The sequence below is a fragment of the Gobio gobio genome (assembly GCF_949357685.1).
Source record: "Gobio gobio genome assembly, chromosome: 7".
NCBI classification, from domain to species: Eukaryota; Metazoa; Chordata; class Actinopteri; order Cypriniformes; family Gobionidae; genus Gobio; species Gobio gobio.
Genome location: NC_137103.1, coordinates 13419676 through 13440914, shown reverse-complemented (window position 1 = coordinate 13440914; position 21239 = coordinate 13419676). Strand labels below are relative to the sequence as shown.

General features: G+C 38.1%; 2 protein-coding genes across 2 annotated transcripts; both read right to left on the bottom strand.

Moving 5' to 3' along the window:
* Positions 1 to 6244: 6244 nt before the first annotated feature.
* Positions 6245 to 8099, bottom strand: LOC307129427 (serine/threonine-protein kinase pim-3-like). Its single transcript, XM_079821825.1, has 3 exons — positions 7735 to 8099; positions 7462 to 7644; positions 6245 to 6491 (listed from the first exon to the last, which is right to left on the bottom strand). The coding sequence occupies exons 1-3, from the start codon at positions 8075 to 8077 to the stop codon at positions 6442 to 6444; spliced, it is 576 nt and encodes a 191-aa protein (XP_079677951.1). The 5' UTR covers positions 8078 to 8099; the 3' UTR covers positions 6245 to 6441.
* Positions 8100 to 10741: 2642 nt separating this feature from the next.
* LOC307128699 (uncharacterized protein) lies at positions 10742 to 19728 on the bottom strand (the record flags this gene model as incomplete). Its single annotated transcript, XM_079820642.1, has 7 exons — positions 19553 to 19728; positions 19185 to 19274; positions 14192 to 14239; positions 13662 to 13919; positions 11976 to 12023; positions 11443 to 11700; positions 10742 to 10755 (listed from the first exon to the last, which is right to left on the bottom strand). Exons 1-7 carry the CDS (start codon positions 19578 to 19580, stop codon positions 10742 to 10744), a joined length of 744 nt encoding a protein of 247 aa, XP_079676768.1. The 5' UTR covers positions 19581 to 19728.
* Positions 19729 to 21239: the final 1511 nt, after the last annotated feature.

Below are 21239 nucleotides of genomic sequence, written 5' to 3'. Positions count from 1 at the left end.
TCTCACTCGGACTCTCACCGCACCTGCTCACTTCCTGGTTCCGAAATAAACTCTGCTTTCACCTGCCTTTGTTCTCCGTGTCACCTCTGTTTGTAACACTTATATAGTGATGACGATTTCAAAACACGGCCTCATGAAGCTTCGAAGCGTTATGAATCAGTGAGTCGAATCATGATTCGGATCGCGTGTCAAACCGCCAAACTGCTGAAATTTGGCGATCCAAACTGCTGATTCGACTCACTGATTCATAACGCTTCGAAGCTTCATGAGGCCGTGTTTTGAAATCGTCATCACTATATAAGTCGTTATTTTAGGGTTTTTTTGCGCACAAAAACTATTCTCGCCGATTCATAAAGTTATTTTAGAACCACTGTAGTTTTTTACAGTGTATGTATTTAGTGGTGAGGACTGTGCCAGCACCTTCAAAGGCAAGGGCAAAGTGGCACCACTCAAGAAGCTCCAGAAGAACCCCAAATTTCCAAAGGCTTTCAGGATGGTGGATGAATTTTAGACAGTTTGGCTTGTTGTGTATTGAGTAGAATATTTGGAAAGAGCAAACTTATGTTGGGGTAACAGTTTAGGACCCAGGACCAGTAGTGAAAAAGAAGACCAAGAGTCAGGAGAGCAATTTAATGAAATAAAAATTTACTGAAGAATAGTTTGCAGTTTCATCAGCAGAAGCCAGCTTCAAGTCTCACAAGGAGTTCATAGGCCGCGCTCCCTCTACCCGCCTCTCGTACATACAATTTCTCAACAGATATAATGTTTTCAAGGTAAATCAAATAACAGAATCAAAGAAATACCTCTGAATTAAACGCTATATTTTTTCATTGAAGGGGTGTCAATAAACTGAATTCATTGATTGTAGCTACTCAGTTAGCTTAGGGGCTATGATGAATAATTAAAGCTTTGCAAATTAACAATTCCACAAATGAAAACAATTCCATTAAATTTATGGCAAAAAAGTTTGATTCATCCTCGCAAAACTTTGCTCTCAAGTTGTTAATGTTAAAAACATCAGTATTAGCGTTACCTGTAGATTTCAATTTCTGTTAGGGCTGTGCGATATGCAATACCTTGTTAAATAATGCGATATTCGATACGATGCGATACGATATTGCTTTAAGTGTGTAAAATCTGTTTAAATAATATTTAAAAAAATTGCAAAAAAACCCTAAATAACGACTTATATAGTGATGACGATTTCAAAACACGGCCTCATGAAACTTCGAAGCGTTATGAATCAGTTATTAATTAATTTATCCTTGTTATTAAAAATAAGAACTAAAAACAGTACTCTTCACATTAATTAAATATACACTGATACATAATAAAGCTACAAAGGTTATTCAGCCAAGAGCACTGAGTGATTTTCTCATTCTTTTGTTGTTTGACAGACAGCGGCAGGTTTACTGTATTAGCAGGCTGTCACTTTTGGCTCTTTTCCACTGCGTGGTACAGCTTGGTACGGCTCGACTCGGTTTGATTTTCCACTGCGTGATACGGCTCGGCACAGCACGTCTCAGCTCGGATCGGTTGCTTTTCCACTGCAGTAGCACCGCTTCAAGTGGGTGGGATTACGTTGTAGTTGCGCCTCCTCTACTGCCACGACATCATCGTAAACGCGACACAAAAACAAAAACGTGCAAAACCGAAGAAAAGCCTATCGAAGGAATGGTGTTCTTGATTCTCGGCATGTGGATGTTTTTCACCGCACAACGAAAAAGATTGTTTCAAAGGAGGCTGATGGCAGCAAAACAAAATACTGAAAAAAAACAAAGAGAGTATGGCAACTCCTACAACGAAGCACATTCGACGATAGGTTTGCTCGACGGCGCACAAGGGTAAGCTAATCTTGCACTTATCAATATACGGTCTCAACCGCTATATGATTTACATTTATGCATTTAGCAGACGCTTTTATCCAAAGCGACTTACAACTTGGGGGTACAATAAGCGATTGGTCGTGAAGAGTCGAGTGAGCGTAACAAGTGCCTGAAATACTTAGTCCGTGTACATTTCTCAGTGTAGCACAAGCTAGAGTAGGGAGGGAAAGAGGAGGAGAAAGAGGAAAGGAAAGTTTTTTTTTTTTAAGAGGTTAAGTGCTCATGGAAGAGATGAGTTTTTTGTTGACTTTTGAATGTTGTCAACGAATCAGCATTTCGGACGGCGGTGGGCAGATCGTTCCACCAGCTGGGAACGTTGAATGAAAATGTTCTGGAAAGGGATTTTTTGCCTCTCTGTGATGGTACTACAAGCCTTCACTCCTTGGCTGAATGAAGGCTTCTGGTGGGGGTGTGGAGTCGTAGTCATATCACTGTCACAAAACCATATAATCAACTTGGCTGGCAAAATTGTTTTAAAATGCGTATTCTGTGTATTTCAGATCCTTCATATTTTGTAACGTCGCCGCAACAGACCATCTGTTTGGACATTTAACCGAGCTTCTGAGTGGTGGGATGTGATTGTTCCCGGTTTTATAAACACTCAGTGGCTGGAGAACTTTAGAATGTCAGAAGAAACGTTTGCCTACTTGTGCAACAAAGTGCGTCCAGCGATGGAAAGACGGGACACAAACTTTCGTGTTTGTATACCTCTAAAGAAGAGAGTAGCCATCGCACTGTGGAAGCTCGCAACCGGTTCTGAGTACAGAAGTGTTGGACATCTTTTTGGAGCAAGCATAACAACTGTTTGTCGATGTGTCCAGGAGTTCTGTGCTGCAGCAGAGACTTTGCTGGTACCAGAACAAATTTGTTTTCCAGATCAGGAGAAGTTTCAAGAAATGGCTGCCTACATTGAGAACAGGTGGGGGCTCCCACAGTGTATTGGTGCTATTGATGGATCACACATACCCATCATAGCACCACAGGACTATTACTGTGACTATTTCAACCATAAAGGCTGGCACTCCATCATCCTTCAAGGTGTTGTGGATGGAAAGGGACTTTTCTGGAATGTTTTCACAGGACTGCCTGGAAGTCTGCATGATGCTCAGGTTTTGAGACTGTCCACACTGTGGGAGTTGGCAAGTCGTGGAAATCACATACCAGCTAATACCAGAAACATTGGTGGGGTGAATGTTGGCTACTACATTCTAGGAGATTCTGCCTATCCCTTGCAGCACTGGCTCTTAAAACCATTCGTTGACACTGGACGGCTGACAGCAGAACAGCCGGTGTTCAACATGAAAATCTCCCGAGCACGTGTCGTTGTGGAAAATGCCTTTGGTAGATTAAAAGGAAGATGGCGTTGCCTTATGAAAAGGAATGACTGTGCTCTACATAACCTTTGTGAGAGTCATGGAGAGGCCTATGAGTGCATGGGATTCAGCTTCAGCAGCAGAGCCTGTGGTGGCCCTGGCCCAGGCTGTAGAGGAGGAGGGCAGGGATCTACGTGAGGGTCTGTTGCGTTACTTGAATAGTTAACTATTCATGTTGTCTTTCCTGTCAAGTGGATTATTAATAAACTAAATATTTCAAAGTATTGTCTCGCTTTCTTTTTTAAAAAAATATTAAAAACACATTTATTCATTGGTACAGTACATGCATTAAGAAAGTAATGAAGTACACGTTTGTCCAGTTCCTTTTTTTATTGAAAAAAACGAAAAACAAATACAAAATTGTAAAGGTAAAAATGTAAACGTCACACTTTAAACAAAGTGGAAATGTAGTGCAAAGAATATATACATAAAACATAAGAAATTAAGTAAAAGTGTAAACAGAGGAAATGTAAACGAAGTGCAAATGTATGTAATAATAATATAATAATAATAATATGTTTATTTTATATAGCGCCTTTCAAGAACCCAAGGTCGCTTCACAATGGAGTACAATCAATTACAATAAGAAAAGCAGCCTGTTCATTATAGCAAATAAAACAAGCAGGTGTACAACAAATAACTCCAACAACAACAAAGAAGTTATAGAACCAAAGAACAATTAACAGTAGCTAGTAATGTAGCATAACATGAAGAGGTGTGAGATCACTTGAAGGCAGAGACGGTGAGAGAAAAATAATGATTTATTGCATGGAGAAAAAAGATGAGTTTTAAGTTTGGATTTAAAAATCTGGAGAGTAGGTGCGTTACGGATAGTCGGGGGCAGCTTATTCCATAATTTCGGGCCAATAACACTAAAAGCTCTTCCTCCCATAGTAGAGCGTTTAAACTTGGGGATGACAAGCAGGTTTTCATTGCTGGATCTGAGGGTCCGGGCAGGAACATAAGGTTGGACTAACTCAGCAAGATATTGTGGTGCAGGGCCGTGACTGGCTTTATAGACTAAAACTAACAGTTTAAACTCGATGCGACTGGCCACAGGAAGCCAGTGAAGTTGGTTGAGGATGGGAGTGATGTGTACGGATTTTTTATTAAATGTTAGCGCTCGAGCAGCAGAGTTTTGCACCATTTGGAGGCGATGTATAGCCTTAGTTGGTAAGCCGCTGTATAAGGCGTTACAGTAGTCTAATCTGGAGGTTATAAAAGCGTGAATAACAGTTTCAGCATCGTTAAAGTTGAGGGATCGACGGATACGAACAATATTTCGCAGGTGGAAAAAGCATGACTTTACTGTATGACCAATATGTGAGTCGAAAGATAACGTGGAGTCAAGCAATACTCCCAGATTTCGCACAGTTTTTGAAGGTGTAATCTGGACACCATCAATGTCAATAAAAACGTCATCACATGGCAAATTTTGTGATTTAGGGCCAATCAACAGGATTTCAGTTTTATCAGTATTAAGCTGCAAGAAGTTTTCAGTCATCCAGGTTTTAAGTTCCTGAAGGCAGGAGTTAACAGAAGCGAGGGGATAAGCTGAGTTTGGTTTAACTGTGAAATAAATCTGAATATCATCAGCGTAACTATGAAAGGCAAGACCATGTCGTCTGATTATCTGACCCAGTGGCAGCACATAAAGGAGAAATAAAAGAGGACTAAGTACAGAACCTTGAGGTACACCATGAGTGATAGTAGCAGTACTTGATCGATCTTTACCTATCCTTACAAACTGCTGTCTATCAGATAGATACGAGGTAAACCACTAAAGAGCAGCACCAGTGATGCCTATTTCAGATAGTCGTGAAAGGAGCGTGGAATGACACACAGTGTCAAAGGCTGCACTGAGATCGAGCAGAACTAAGATACTGTGTGCACCAGAATCAGAAACCAGAAGGAGATAGTTTAGCACTTTTAAAAGTGCTGTTTCTGTGCTGTGATAGGGACGAAAACCTGATTGAAGTGGTTCAAAAAGATTATTTTGCTCTAGATGAGATTGCAGTTGTGCTACGACTACCTTCTCAAGCAATTTGGCAATGAACGGGAGGTTTGATATTGGTCTGTAATTGTTCTGAATGGTGTTATCAATACACCATAGTGTACAACATATTTTTAGTTTTTTTAAACAAGTTTTCCTTTCAAGTCGTGCCAACGATACTGCCTGGCTGTTACTGCTAGCAGGTTGGTGTCGCAAATCCAATGACGCTAGTTGTGACGATTCTCTCTGACCAATCAGTGATCTGCAGTGTTTACACGTCACATTTTAGTATCGGTACGGCACGCTTGGAACCCCAACAGAGGTGCTACTGTTTAAGTGAGCTGTACCGAGCCGTACCGTGCAGTGGAAAAGCGCCAAAGCGAACCATACCGAGCCGTACCATGCAGTGGAAAAGCGCCATTTAAGACCTAATGCACGGATCCTATTGACACGCATTCGGTTTCTTTCCCCAAATGATATCGCATGACCAACTGTGAATACTCTTCAAGACAGCCATTTTGACATAACTGTGTGTGTATTTGACAGTTTGAGTGTGTAACAAGGCACGAAACAGAACTGAAGGGATCACGCGCTTTCAGAGAGGCGGCTTGTGCGCACGTTTCGGTGTGCGTGTCAGACAGCGCGAGACTGCAAGGAGTTGTTTTTTTCTGCAAATTATTGCGTTTAATAACTCTTAAGTAACAGTCGTGTGCTCAGTCTATTCTCTGCTATATGCGTCAACCTAAAACGTACACTTTTCACAATGTTGAAGTAGCCTATTAAAGTCATTCAGATATTGTGTGCCGTTGCGATATACATATTGCGATATGTACATTTGCGATATTTCAATATATTGCACAGCCCTAATTTCTGTACAGACTAATCTTTTGCTTTTGACTACGGGTGAATCTCCAGTTGTCACTGATTGTCATTTGGACCTTTCTGGATTACAATTCACCATCAAAATGACAAGTTGAATTATTCCAGCTGCTGTGAGAAAAGATGGGTCATATATAAGGCGCTATATGAATACAGATGACTTGTCTTGTCTTGACGTTTAAAAACAAAGCAAATGTGGCTGTGATGGCTTGATGACTTCTTCCCAGTCTTGCAGTCTCTCATGTTCTTGCTCAGACGTGGACAGGCTCTGAGTTCCCTGTCAGGTTGGGGTTGGACATCAGGCTTCGGCTCAAGTCTCGAGGTCAAGCCCTCCACCAAGGACAGCAAGCATGTTATTTCCTATTCAATACAAAGATGATATGAACAAGTCAACTCATGAATGATTTTTAGAGCTGATATTGTGTTTATTTTCCTGTTTATTATAGTGAAGCCGTTTGAAACAATCTGTATTGTATAAAGTACTATATAAATGACGGTGACTCGACTATAACAAGAACATTACAATAAACACAAATTTGAACATCTCATTTGAAATAAGACAAATGATAATAATCCTACTCTGTCTGTTACACTTCCTCACACCTGAAATCACTGATCTCCTGAACTTCTCCAATCTACAGTAGGTCATCTCATCCATCTATGTTGTGACATCTGCTCTAACGTCGGCCGTTTAGTTGGATCCCTGGCTAGGCACTGGCTAATCAGATCTCTGCATTCTGTACAAATTGTAATAAGGAGTTAGTCATGCATCTATGAAAACAGCATCTAAAACATGATTATTATACTGTAAAATGTTCCTTGACTTTGAAAGTGAAGTATGTCGTTTCTGCGACACTAGTGGCACAAGGCGGAATTACAAAATAAAACATATTTTCAAAAAAACTTGCAAAGGCCCCTTTTGTGCATCGCGTCTTCCCCAACTCAAACATCACAAACACAGCTCTTGTGAAGGGCATGTTTCAGGTTCAACATATTAGGAATACTTTTAGCTGTGTTGCATTTGTCTTTATGAAAATGTATCTTTCTGAACGGCTGTATGGTATTGAAGCATGCTTTGTATCACAATGCTCTGTTCGCTTTGACATGTTCATGACCTGTTTACGGTATAAATGCAGCACATTTTGGCATTCACTTCTGTAACTAAAGCCGAATTTCTTTTCCCATGGCTCCGCCTGCTACAGTAGCTACGACCCAAACTCTTGCTATACGTTGAGCTTTATATAAACATACTTAATCTTTAACGGTTTCTGTTCAGAGCCTTTGCTTTATGTGTGTGTGTTTATAAGTGTTATCAATATTATTCACTCACCTTTGGATAAGCTGTAGTTGGTAAATGTAAGGTTGGCTCGTCTGATCTCTGTCCGATTGAGAAAGGGAGGGCATCCAGAGTGCACCATAGTGTACAACAGCACTCCTAGAGCCCAGACATTTGCTGGGATGGCGTGGAATCGAGGTTCTGTTGAGACTTCAGGTGGGCAGTAATACATTACTCCTGTAAGCAAGACATATTGCACAAGGTTGAGCTTTTTTTAAAAGCATCAGATCATTAATAAGTCACTACATTCAGGCTCAAAATGCTCACCAACATATGTGTTGCTCTCGTAGCCATCCCTACTAAACAGCTGACCACAGCCAAAGTCTATCAGCTTAAGCTCCAACGTGTTTTCCTTTATCAGGAAATTCTGCGCATGAGGGTCATTATGAAAAACACCATGCTCGATGCAGATTTGCAATGCCAGAAGAGCCTGTCGCATGATGAAACGTCCTGTTGGTTCATCCAGTACGGGTTTACGAACGATATAGTCCAGCAAGGTCATGCAAGGCTCTGGGAACTCCATAACAAGGTTGAATGTTAGAGGATGTTCAAACCACTCGTATAGTTGTATGATGAGCGGGCTTCTGGGTTCCCGCCTCATCATTAGCATCAGCGCCACTTCTGTTACGAGAGGTTTGGGATACCCAGGCTAGAGAAAAATAGTAGTCAGAAGGTTAGCTGGGTAAAAATCTGAAGAAAACATATCATTTTTAAATGTATCTTTTTAGATACGTTCAAAAGAGTCATTTGGTGCCTCTAGGCTTATTTGTCAATCACATTTACACCTAATGCTTCCTACGGGTGTATTAACTACAGTAATCTGCACTTAAACAACTAAATACTGTACATATTCAGGTTTTGGCCAACTTACAATATAAAGATAACGATTGTTCTCAATCTTGCTTATCTGCTTGATGGCAACCTGCAACAAAAAAGAAAATCTGTAAATCTGTAAATGTTTTAATGCATGCAAGAGCAAAATGTTTGTACAATTCAGTAAGACTTACCTTTTTGCCATCAAATTTGCGTGTTCCCTTATACACCCTGCCAAATCCTCCGGATCCAATCATCCCTCCCAGGTCATAGAGAGATGTAAAAGACTCTTCATCCACAGCACTACTGAGACAACAGCAGCAGAAAGGACTCTTCACAGCCTTCCAGAGCCTCTGGAGGAAAGAACGAATTCTATTCCTCTTCCTGCATTCTGTAGGTTTTTCTGGAATGAAGAATGACATCAAATTAAGCAATGATATAATGACATAACTTACATTTTACTATTCAATTCTCATCTGTAGTGTTACAAATCCAAAGTAATGGAAATATCTCCAAGCTATCCCCCTGACTTCTGCTTAATGCCTGAATAAATGTCCCAAAATCTTATTTCACAATATGAAGTGTCACGATATCGTTATTTTTCTTGTTTTATCTTATCTTTTTGGCTTCATTTTGTCAACTCTGGCACGTGTGGCTCAGTTCTGGTAATGGAAAAGATAATATGGGCCATATCTTAAAATATATTTATATTAGGGGTGTAACGGTACAAAAAAATGACAGTTCGGTACGTACCTCTGTTTTGAAGACACGGTTCGGTACGGATTCGATTACAAAATTGCTTTTTATTAATTTTTATTCAACAGTGGTTTAATGAAAAAAAATGTTTGTCTGTCCTTAAATGAATTCAGTTATAACTAAAAGTTTCTTAAAGATAATGCTGTAAACTATATAGGGAGCCCTTACTTACATATTGCTATTAAAGATTAACAACAGAGCCCAAACTATTAGCCTAAATTAAATTGCTATTTATTTTTAGATATAATAATCAACACTCATAAGCTTCACATAAGGTTCTAAATCTAAATATTATTATTTTTTCTCCAATTTGTTGTTGAAATATAATCATTTAGTGGCTGTAATTTTCATGACAGGTTTATTTAAACATACATTAAATAAACAAGACATCACTAACAGGCTAAGTAGTATATAATGAATATATATAGGCTAATATAATTAATATATAGGATAATATAGTGCATGTATTCAGTGAAAGAGTTGATTTCTGTAGTGAACTCACAGCTGTGGACACTGAATGACTTCTGAAGTAAATGTGATTCTACACAACATTGTTTACAAGCTGTTTTATTGTCTTTCCGCGGTTGAAACACCGATGGAGCGATTACACAACATATGATACGTTTCAGTAAGTTGTAATGCATCCTCAACATGCCTTAAGATATTCATTTATATTTATTATATTTATTTATTGAACTGATACGCGTCTATCAGTCACGTCACATTAAAGAACGTTAAAACGGCATTTATCGTTTGAATTTCGTGATAAAATGGACTGAATACTCAATATGTTCGTGTGGGAACTCGGATTGAAGTGTGTTCCGCGCTTTAAACAAGCCGACTGTTAACTGTTAAAGATTGCATTCATAACCGTTCGGTACACACGTGCACCGAACCGAGAGCCCTGTACCGAAACGGTTCAATACGAATACGTGTAACGTTACACCCCTAATTTATATTATATTAAATATAATATCTTTAAATATAGAGTTTTATTAAATGCATAGCAATGTATTATTTATGTCATAACCGACTACTACTGACCCATGCAAGAGCGTTTAGATGAAGATGAAGTGGATGGGTGTCCATCATCTGAGCCCTGTTGGCTGCCGCTCTGCTGCGTCCTCTTCCCGTCACCCTGACCCGTGGACACAGAAACAGAAATCTCAGACAGAGACAGTGCAGCTGAATGTCTAGGAAGCTCCTGGCTCTGGGTCTGGGTCAGGTCTGGCAGCGGATCCTGATCACGCTCTTCGGAACAGGGTCTCCAAATCTCCTGACCAGCCGTCTGAGAGACAGCAGCTCTTCTGGATCTGGACAGGCCTGAGGCTGGAATATTTCAGACATCACACAGTTAGTAATGTTTTGATAATAAAATCAATTAGTGATCAATTGTGATCAATTACAAATATTGTTACTATAGTTACTCAAATTGAAAAGTTTTATTTCATATGCAAGGAATCAAATACATGTGATCACTTAGCTGGGAAAATTGGGGGATCAAATGGAATACCTCGCACACTTTTCTTCACATTAATGTAGTCAATCATTGGACAACATCATACCATAACACACCATAAACAACTGAATAACGAAAGCGCTCACCTCCTCTTTCACCCATCATGTGAACCATCGACGTCCTCCGAGTCCAAACTGCAATAAAAACAATACAAAATAAATACAGTAAAATAGCCTTCAAGACTCCTTAGAAATACTCCTCTGAAAATAAAATGAAACAAAAAATAAAATAAAACTTCAAACTTCTTCTAAAATAAGAAAAGAACAATAAAATGGTTCTGTGGAATTATTCATGTGCAAAATCTTCATTAGCTATTAATTCCACAAAAGCGTCCACTTGGCAAGGCACTTACAGTCTAATGGATTGAGTCATTGCTTCTGTGTATTTGACAATTCAAAAGCAATAAGTCGTGAGTTAGAATTCTATTGGGGATTGTCTGCTGTCTGAGAAGCGGCTTTCTGTGCGCATGTTTCGGGTGTGTGTGAGACAGCACAAGTACCACTGAGTTCCTGGCTTATTGAGAACTTTTGCTAACGTTACCATTAAATTAAGAAAGCGTTATTTCTAAATGTTCCATGAATGTTCAAAACGCCCAGTTTTTTCAATGTTTCAAAACGGTTTTTTCTTGGTCAAAGGAACATTCTATTTTATAATTTTGCATTATGGGAGCATTACTTTTGAATGTTCTCTGAATGTTCTGAAAATGTTAGATGAATGTCCAATTAAAATATATATTTTTTAAACCTAAGAAAATTTCAGCTAAATTTTGCTGATCAACAGTAAATGTGACCGGACATTAACATGATAAAAACTTGAAGCAGTTATGCATGAAATAGCAAAATCTCTGTATGCACACTTTACACCGCCCAGCCTTATTTCAGTCTCACCTGTTGAGATCTTGTTCACAGGAGAAGCCTCCATGGCACCCTGAGCAGTTCGGCCATTTGACGTCTCTGTTGGCGCGACAGGAACTTGACCTGGCAGCGGAGGGCAGAACCAATTGAAGCTGCCGGACCGGGCCTGGCCACTCCATCTCCAAAGGACGTTGTATGAGCCTCTGCTGCTAAGGGACAGGGATGATGGTGACATGATGCCCAGTGAAGAATCTGTGGAAGCAGTTCTTCTGGATCTGGACAGGCCTGAGTCTGGAAAATTTCAGACATCACATAGTTAGTAATGTTTTGATAATAATCAATAAACAATGTCAGTGTCAATTACAAATATTGTTACTATAGTTACTCAAATTGAAAAGTTTTATTTCATATGCAAGGAATCAAATACATGTGATCACTTAGCTGGGAAAATTGGGGGATCAAATTTAAAATTACCTCACACACTTTTCTTCACATTAATGTAGTCAATCATTGGACAACATCATACCATAACATATCATAAACAACTGAATAACGAAAGCGTTCACCTCCTCTTTCACCCATCATGTGAGCCATCGACGTCCTCCGAGTCCAAACTGCAATAAAAAACAATGCAAAATAAATACAGTAAAATAGCCTACAAGACTCCTTAGAAATACTCCTCTGAAAATAAAATGAAACAAAAAATAAAATAAAACTTAAAACTTCTTCTAAAATAAGAAAAGAACAATAAAATGGTTCTGTGGAATTATTCATGTGCAAAATCTTCATTAGCTATTAATTCCACAAAAGCGTCCACTTGGCAAGGCACTTACAGTCTAATGGATTGAGTCATTGCTTCTGTGTATTTGACAATTCAAAAGCAATAAGTCGTGAGTTAGAATTCTATTGGGGATTGTCTGCTGTCTGAGAAGCGGCTTTCTGTGCGCATGTTTCGGGTGTGTGTGAGACAGCACAAGTACCACTGAGTTCCTGGCTTATTGAGAACTTTTGCTAACGTTACCATTAAATTAAGAAAGCGTTATTTCTAAATGTTCCATGAATGTTCAAAACGCCCAGTTTTTTCAATGTTTCAAAACGTTTTTTTCTTGGTCAAAGGAACATTCTATTTTATAATTTTGCATTATGGGAGCGTTAAGGCCTTTGCACACTGAGTCCGGAAATTTTCGCATAAGTTTTTTCGTATTCGTGATCTGAAAAATTTGTCACGCACAGAGACCTTGCACACTGCGTTCGATGCGTATTAATGAATTTGTTACGGAAAAAAATGCAAAACAATACAAAATGGCGTCTTCAAGTAGTGAGGATGATTTTTTTGTCCTCTCCCTTCTTAAAAAGAGAAAAAAAAGAGGAAATATTGGGTCCATCCACTCCTGCGATCGCGTAGAGAGGAAGCAGAGTTCCACCTCCTTATCAAGGAGATGCGGGATTATCCAGACCGAGTCAAAGTTTACTTTAGGATGTCAGTGGCTCAGTTTGATGCTTTGCTAGCGATACTGGAGCCACATATTAAAAAGAAGACCACAAATTTCCGTGAATCAATTGATCCTGAACAGAGACTGGCAGTATGTCTAAGGTATGGATCTGTACGTGCGCACACACACACACACACACACACACACACACACACACACACACACACACACACACACACACACACACACACACACACACACACACACACACACACACACGGCTTACATGGACTTGGTGTGCTATAATTATAGCTGTGATATAATAATATTTGTAGTATTTTTGGTACAATAATATTTGTATATATAATTGTAGGTATCTGAGCACTGGCGATTCATTCACCACAATTGCCAGCAGTTTCAGGTTGGGCATCGGCACTGTAGATGGGAAAGACGCAGAAAATCGAACCCGTTCCAATTTTTTTTTTATGGACGAAAGTTTCAGAAGCAGTGTGCAAGCATGATTGACATAACCTGAGGTCGAATTAATTTTTTGACGTGCGAAAATTTTGCATGCGCATTTCGGACTCAGTGTGCAAAGGCCTTTACTTTTGAATGTTCTCTGAATGTTCTGAAAATGTTAGACGAATGTCCAATTAAAATATATATTTTTTTAAATCTAAGAAAATTTCAGCAAAATTTTGCTGAGCAACAGTAAATGTGACCGGACATTAACATGATAAAAACTTGAAGCAGTTATGCATGAAATAGCAAAATCTCTGTATGTACACTTTACACCGCCCAGCCTTATTTCAGTCTCACCTGTTGAGATCTTGTTCACAGGAGAAGCCTCCATGGCACCCTGAGCAGTTCGGCCATTTGACGTGTCTGTTGGCGCGACAGGAACTTGACCTGGCAGCGGAGGGCAGAACCAATTGAAGCTGCCGGACCGGGCCTGGCCACTCCACCTCCAAAGGACGTTGAATGAGCCTCTGCTGCTAAGGGACAGGGATGATGGTGACATGATGCCCAGTGAAGAATCTGTGGAAGCAGTTCTTCTGGATCTGGACAGGCCTGAGTCTGGAAAATTTCAGACATCACATAGTTAGTAATGTTTTGATAATAATCAATAAACAATGTCAGTGTCAATTACAAATATTGTTACTATAGTTACTCAAATGGAAAAGTTTTATTTCATAGGCAAGGAATCAAATACATGTGATCACTTAGCTGGGAAAATTGGGGGATCAAATGGAATACCTCACACACTTTTCTTCATATTAATGTAGTCAATCATTGGACAACATCATACCATAACACACCATAAACAACTGAATAACGAAAGCGTTCACCTCCTCTTTCACCCATCATGTGAGCCATCGACGTCCTCCGAGTCCAAACTGCAATAAAAACAATACAAAATAAATACAGTAAAATAGCCTACAAGACTCCTTAGAAATACTCCTCTGAAAATAAAATAAAACAAAAAATAAAATAAAACTTCAAACTCTTTCTAAAATAAGAAAAGAACAATAAAATAAAAGTATCTTCAGAAATAATATGAACAAAAATATAACTCTATATAAGGATATATCCTCCGATGTCCTTCCAGAATAAAAGTCTCCTCTCAGAAATCAGCTTCAAGATCACAAGATTCGCTCAGAAAATATTCAGCAAAAGTGTGTGAATTCGCCTGGCCTCTCAACCAACAGATAGCGATCGGTTCGCGTGTGTAGATACAGTCAGAATTCATAACTCGCGTCGCTATAGCAACTAAAATTCACGCACGCACATGCATATGAGCAGAGCACGTGATCACACATCGAATCTGAACACATTTATTGAATAGTTACAAACTTAATTTTGACGTTTTCTTTCATACATATGAGATTTATTCTTTCTGAACAGTTATTATTATTATATTCTGTGGAATTATAATGTGCAAAATCTTCATTAGCTATTAATTCCACAAAAGCGTCCACTTGGCAAGGCACTTACAGTCTAATGGATTGAGTCATTGCTTCTGTGTATTTGACAATTCAAAAGCAATAAGTCGTGAGTTAGAATTCTATTGGGGATTGTCTGCTGTCTGAGAAGCGGCTTTCTGTGCGCATGTTTCGGGTGTGTGTGAGACAGCACAAGTACCACTGAGTTCCTGGCTTATTGAGAACTTTTGCTAACGTTACCATTAAATTAAGAAAGCGTTATTTCTAAATGTTCCATGAATCAGGGCTCTACATAGCGACCATTTCGGGCACATTTGCGCATGAAAATTACTGCGTGTGACTGTGAAAAAATATTTAGGCGCAACGGTGTGAGTGACCCGATCGATTCTCATGAACAGATTTATAATACATTCGGAATAAAAACTACAACTGCCAAAGTGCATCAACACTGACTGAGCAACTGTTGCGTTTCGTTCTGCGATCGACTGCTTTTCATGCCTTCTGTCAGCAGAGCATGTGAAAAAACCTGTGCGACGGACTACACTTCACAGATTGTTTACTAGGTGAAACGTGTGTAACGCAGCCATGCCCACTTACCAGACGCCTCGCGCTGATGTTTCTTTTTAGCCAAGTCCAAATAAACTAGAAATACCACGTTTGGATTGTCATAAACAAGGTCGGAAATTAACAGGGGCTTGGGGCAAAAATGCCATAAAAAATGTATAAATAAATAATAATTTTAAAAAGCCCCTGTATGAGTTCTTGATTTAATCTTTATCAGCTGCAGTCCATAACTTTTCTTGTGTTTAAAAATGACTAGATGTATATATGAGTGAGTCCATCATGAATCCATTTTCCAAACCGTGTTTTATCTTACCCTGAACCACTATGGTACACATATAATAAGTGTTTATATTCAGACTCTTTTATTCCAGTTCGGGTCGCAGAGCTGCGGAGGAGCACAGTCCCTGTGTGACTCGCCACAGACATAAACAGACAGAAGTAGATCCGGCTGCAATTTTCTTCCGCAAGACGCGTGCAGTTCTGGATTAAAGCTACACTATGTAACTTTTCCATCTACTAGAGGTCGCCTGTTCAAAACAAAGGCGTAGTTTGATGACGCCACGTTTGAGTGCAGAATCTTGGGACATGTGGTCTTCACCTCACAGCCGGTGGAAAAGAGTCAGGATAGGACAAATCATCTTCATGGATGTGATTATTAACATTACTGAGCTGAGCAAGGCCGCTGGAGCGATTGAAGAGCGGGACTTTTATTATGACACGGTCGCCGGCGCCACTTCCTCTTTTCCAGTCATGAGTATGAGGTAACGCAACTCTGTTAATCGTATTAGATATATCTGAGTGTGTTGAAAAGGAAGTTATGACGTTCTCTCGGCGGCTGCTATGACACTTGTTCACATTGCAGTGAGAGTACAGCGTTTCTGCTAAATGATAAAACCGGGAACCGAGGGAAACGCAGATATGACGCAATCGACTCCCTCAAACGCATAGCTCACACGTCCCGGTTCCTTGGTTAAAATAGCAATTTCTCACGATTTACAAGTAGTTGGAAACATTTGGGATATTCTAAGTACTCAACTGAACAAAATATATAACACTGGCCTAGTGGTTCTTGGCTGCAAATATTTTACTGCAAAAATCTTTCATAGTTCACCTTTAAGCGCCAGAGTGCCAAAAGTTATGGACTGCTATTGCTCCGAGTATTGGCATGATTGCAAATGTGATACTGATCTTGTACAAAAGTCCAATAGACAAGCTGATATTAAGTAACAACGTTTTAGCCACAATAACTGTTTATTTCGTGAAAATCAAAACTACACCAGAACTGTTGAGCATCTCCAAGCGGTTCGATTCGAATGAATGAGTGACTCGCACATAGGCTTCACACCTATGGCAAGCCGTTTTAGCTTAAATTGTTCCCAGCGTTACTCGTCGTAATTGCATTTTTACTAGTAAGAATCGAATTAGAGAGCTCTGTAATTGATTTAGAGAGCTCTGTAATTGATTTAGAGAGCTCTGTAATTGATTTAGAGAGCTCTGTAATTGATTTAGAGAGCTCTGTAATTGAATTGTTACTAGTAAGAACTGAATTAGAGAGCTCTGTAATTGATTTAGAGAGCTCTGTAATTGAATTGTTACTAGTAAGAACTGAATTAGAGAGCTCTTTAATTGGAATTCTTACTAGTAACAATTCAATAACAGAGCTCTCTAATTCTATTCTTACTAGTAAATATGTAATTGTAGAGCTCTCTATTCAGTACTACCTCATTATGATAATTAGGGTACGCCTCACGCATATTCACAAAATGGCCGACTGCACTGCAGGTTGTTCAGTCAAGGCATTTTTAATGATGAATAGAAATGCAGAGGCGCTAATGATCTGCAACAAAAAGTTGATTTGGTGGTAATTTGATGTAATATTTAATGCTATATTAAATATTTACATTTTTTTTAAAGGGATAGTTCACCCAAAAACAAAAATGTTATGTTTTTCTGCTTACCCCTAAGGCATCCAAGATGTTTTTTTTTACTCTAATAGAATTAGTCTCCATTGACAAGCATTATATGAGTGACACACAGCAACGGTTGGACTTAAAAATCTTAATTTGTGTTCTACTGAAGAAACGAAGACACCTACATCTTGGATGCCTTAGGGGTAAGCAGAAAAACATCACATTTTCGTTTTTGGGTGAACTATCCCTTTAAATGTAGTAGTTTATGTGGCAAATGAGAATCGATAAAATTATTGAATACATTTTGAGACAAAGGTCTTGTTAATGTTTTTCAGTTTTGTTCAAGGTAATGAAAGCAAAAGTTTTTCCAATAATGGAAGAATGTGTAAAAGTAAGGTATTTTGGGTAAAATAATATAAGTAATCATATAGTTTCTGTATTTTTAAAATGAACATATTTATTGAACAAAAATGAATTATTTTTTGTATCAAAAATAGTACAAACTTTGCTAAAGTGATTGTTTTGAACAAGTATAGACATTATTAAAAACATATTTTCTGCAATCATATAATATGGGAATAATGAAAAGCTAATTTTTCTTAAGGTGTGAGTGAATCATTTGAATGAATTGTGCTGCCACCTACTGGTGGTTTTACACAGCCTAAAACCAAAAAAAGCCCCAAAATTTGCAAGATATCTTTTTATCTTTGTCGAAAAAAATACCCAAAAATATATGTAGCCTGTATATTTTTTGTCAATATCGCATACCCCTAATTTGGGCTTGTATTTGTTTGTTTGGTCATAAGAATAAAAAAATAAAAAATAAACATTTTAGGCTACAAGAAATATATGCAGGAACGATTTAAAGCCAGAATAGGTTTAGCCTATTTAAATATATCTCCTTCCAACCTACAGTAGGCTATTCCACAGTCCACACTTTTTGGGTGTATATAATATAATATTTTTAAATTTGTCTTATTATATATAATATTCATTTTTTTTAAACAAACATGATGGATAAAAAAAGAGAGAAATACACTTTAAATCTCATTTTGTCAGAGTGACGGCTAGCCTAATAATTAGCCCATATGTAGCTCATATCTGCAAACATGTAACAGTGCATAAAATGCATGCATTAAACAGTCATATAATAATAACATGCATTAAACAGTCATATAATAATAACATGCATTAAACAGTCATATAATAATAACATGCATTAAACAGTCATATGATAATAACATGCATTAAACAGTCATATAATAATAACATGCATTAAACAGTCTAAACAGCACTTCAGATAGAGCTGATGCGCCACTCCTGCAGTGCAAAGATGGATCTTTTGATGCTGATTTCATTAGATTGGTAACAGTCTGATTATGTCTTATTGCTCTAACTGAATTTATTGTTTAAATTAACATTTTAAAAACAACTTTTCTATTTTACTTGAAGAAATTGACAAGATGATGCATTTAACAAGATTAGAAAACATTGCTCTTATAATGGCAAAAATGCCCCTGGACATTAATGTAAGGGACAAAGATCGTCCTGTAATGGGAAAGTTATAATTGGAATGCGTGTTATTGATCAGAAAGTGCTCCTAGATTTTTCACTGTAGTGCTCCTCAAGAATAATGTTAGCGTAGAGCCCTGTGAATGTTCAAAACGTCCAGTTTTTTCAATGTTTCAAAACAAAAAATTCTATTTTATAATTTTGCATTATGGGAGCATTACTTTTGAATGTTCTCTGAATGTTCTGAAAATGTTAGACGAATGTCCAATTAAAAGAAAATTTCAGCAAAATTTTGCTGAGCAACAGTAAATGTGACCGGACATTAACATGATAAAAACTTGAAGCAGTTACGCATGAAATAGCAAAATCTCTGTATGCACACTTTACACCGCCCAGCCTTATTTCAGTCTCACCTGTTGAGATCTTGTTCACAGGAGAAGCCTCCATGGCACCCTGAGCAGTTCGGCCATTTGACGTCTCTGTTGGCGCGACAGGAACTTGACCTGGCAAATTTCAGACATCACACAGTTAGTAATGTTTTGATAATAGCCTAATCAATAAACAATGTCAGTGTCAATTACAAATGTTGTTACTATAGTTACTCAAATTAAAAAAGTTTTATTTCATATGCAAGGAATCAAATACATGTGATCACTTAGCTGGGAAAATTGGGGGATCAAATAAAATACCTCACACACTTTTCTTCACATTAATGTAGTCAATCATTGGACAACATCATACCATAACACACCATAAACAACTGAATAACGAAAGCGCTCACCTCCTCTTTCACCCATCATGTGAGCCATCGACGTCCTCCGAGTCCAATCTGCAATAAAAAACAATGCAAAACACAACACAAAATACAATACAATAAAATAGCCTACAAGTCTCCTTAAAAAGACTCCTCCAAAAATAAAATCAATAAATAAAAGACAATTAGATAAAACTCCAAACTCCTTCTAACATAAGAAAAGAATAATAAAATAAAAGAAACCAAAATTAATAATATGAACAAAAAGACTCTATAAAGGATATATCCAGCGATGTCCTTCTAGAAATCAGCTTCAAGGTCACAAAATCCGCTCAGAAAATGTTCAGCAAAAGTGTGTGAATTCTCCTGGTCTCTCAACCAAAAGATAGCGATCGGGCGATCGGTTGTTGTTTATATATTCAGTCAGAATTCATAACTCGCGTCGCTATAGCAACTAAACTTCACGCAAGCACCTGCATATGAGCAGAGCACGTGATCACACACTGAATTTGAACACATTTTTTGAATAATTACAAACTTAATTTTTATGTTTTCTTTAATACATATGAGATGTATTCTTTCTGAACAGTTATTATTATTAAATTCTGTGGAATTATTTGTGTGCTAAATCTTCATTAGCTATTAATTCCACAAAAGCGTCCACTTTTGACCAGGCGTCCCCGTTTTCCGGGGACAGTTCAGTTTTTTTTTCCTTCCCCGACTGGAGCTGTCTCCGGAAATGTCCCCCATTTTACAACTCGTTCAAAACAACCCGCAGATATATTGGCGAATCCAGCAGCTGCTGGTTATAGAAGCAGTCGTGTAGTGGTTATTTTCACCAGCAGATGGCGCTGTGAGATACGCTGACTCTAGCGCTACCTCTTCATGAAGAACGCAACCGAAAGCAGAGCGACATTATCCTCAAATATCAAAAGAAACATCGTTATCGCTTTCAAGGTAGTAACATACTAACTAGTCATGTTAAATTAAAGTAATACTGTTTGTATGACAAAGTTAGAGAAGCCAGGTTGAGATGGTTTGGACATGTTCAGAGGAGGGAGAGTGAAGTTATTGGTAAAGTTGGTTCAAAAGTTGGTTGGTTCAGTGCACGCGTGTAACGTTACCGAATGCTAAATCAGTGTCTCAACGGGGGAAAGACCTCAATATAACTGCTTGTAAACTAAACAGTGTCATGTAACGTTAGCATCACATTTACCTCAGGCAGTCATTCAGTGTCCACAGAATTTTATTCACTAGAGAAATCAACTCTTTCACTAAATAATAAATATATGCTCTATATTATCCTATATATTCTTTATTTCTACATAACCTGTTAGTGATGTCTTGATTATTTCATGCATGTTAAATAAACCTGTCATGAAAATGACAGACACTGTGTATAAATTATTTTGTTGTATTTCAACAACGAATTGGAGAAAAATAACTATTTAGAAGCAAAAACTGCCTTATGTGAAGTTTACATGTTTGCATACAATGTGTTATTTGAGTGTTGATTATTATACCTAAAAATAAATATCAACTGAATTTAGGCTAATAGTTTGGCCTCTATTTTGTTAACCTTTAATATTAATGTGCAAGTAAGGGCTCCCTAGATAGTTTACAGCAATATCTTCAATACAATTTTAGATATAATTTAATTAATTCAAGGACAGACACTTTTTTTCTTCTTTAGTTAACCACTGTTAAATCTAAA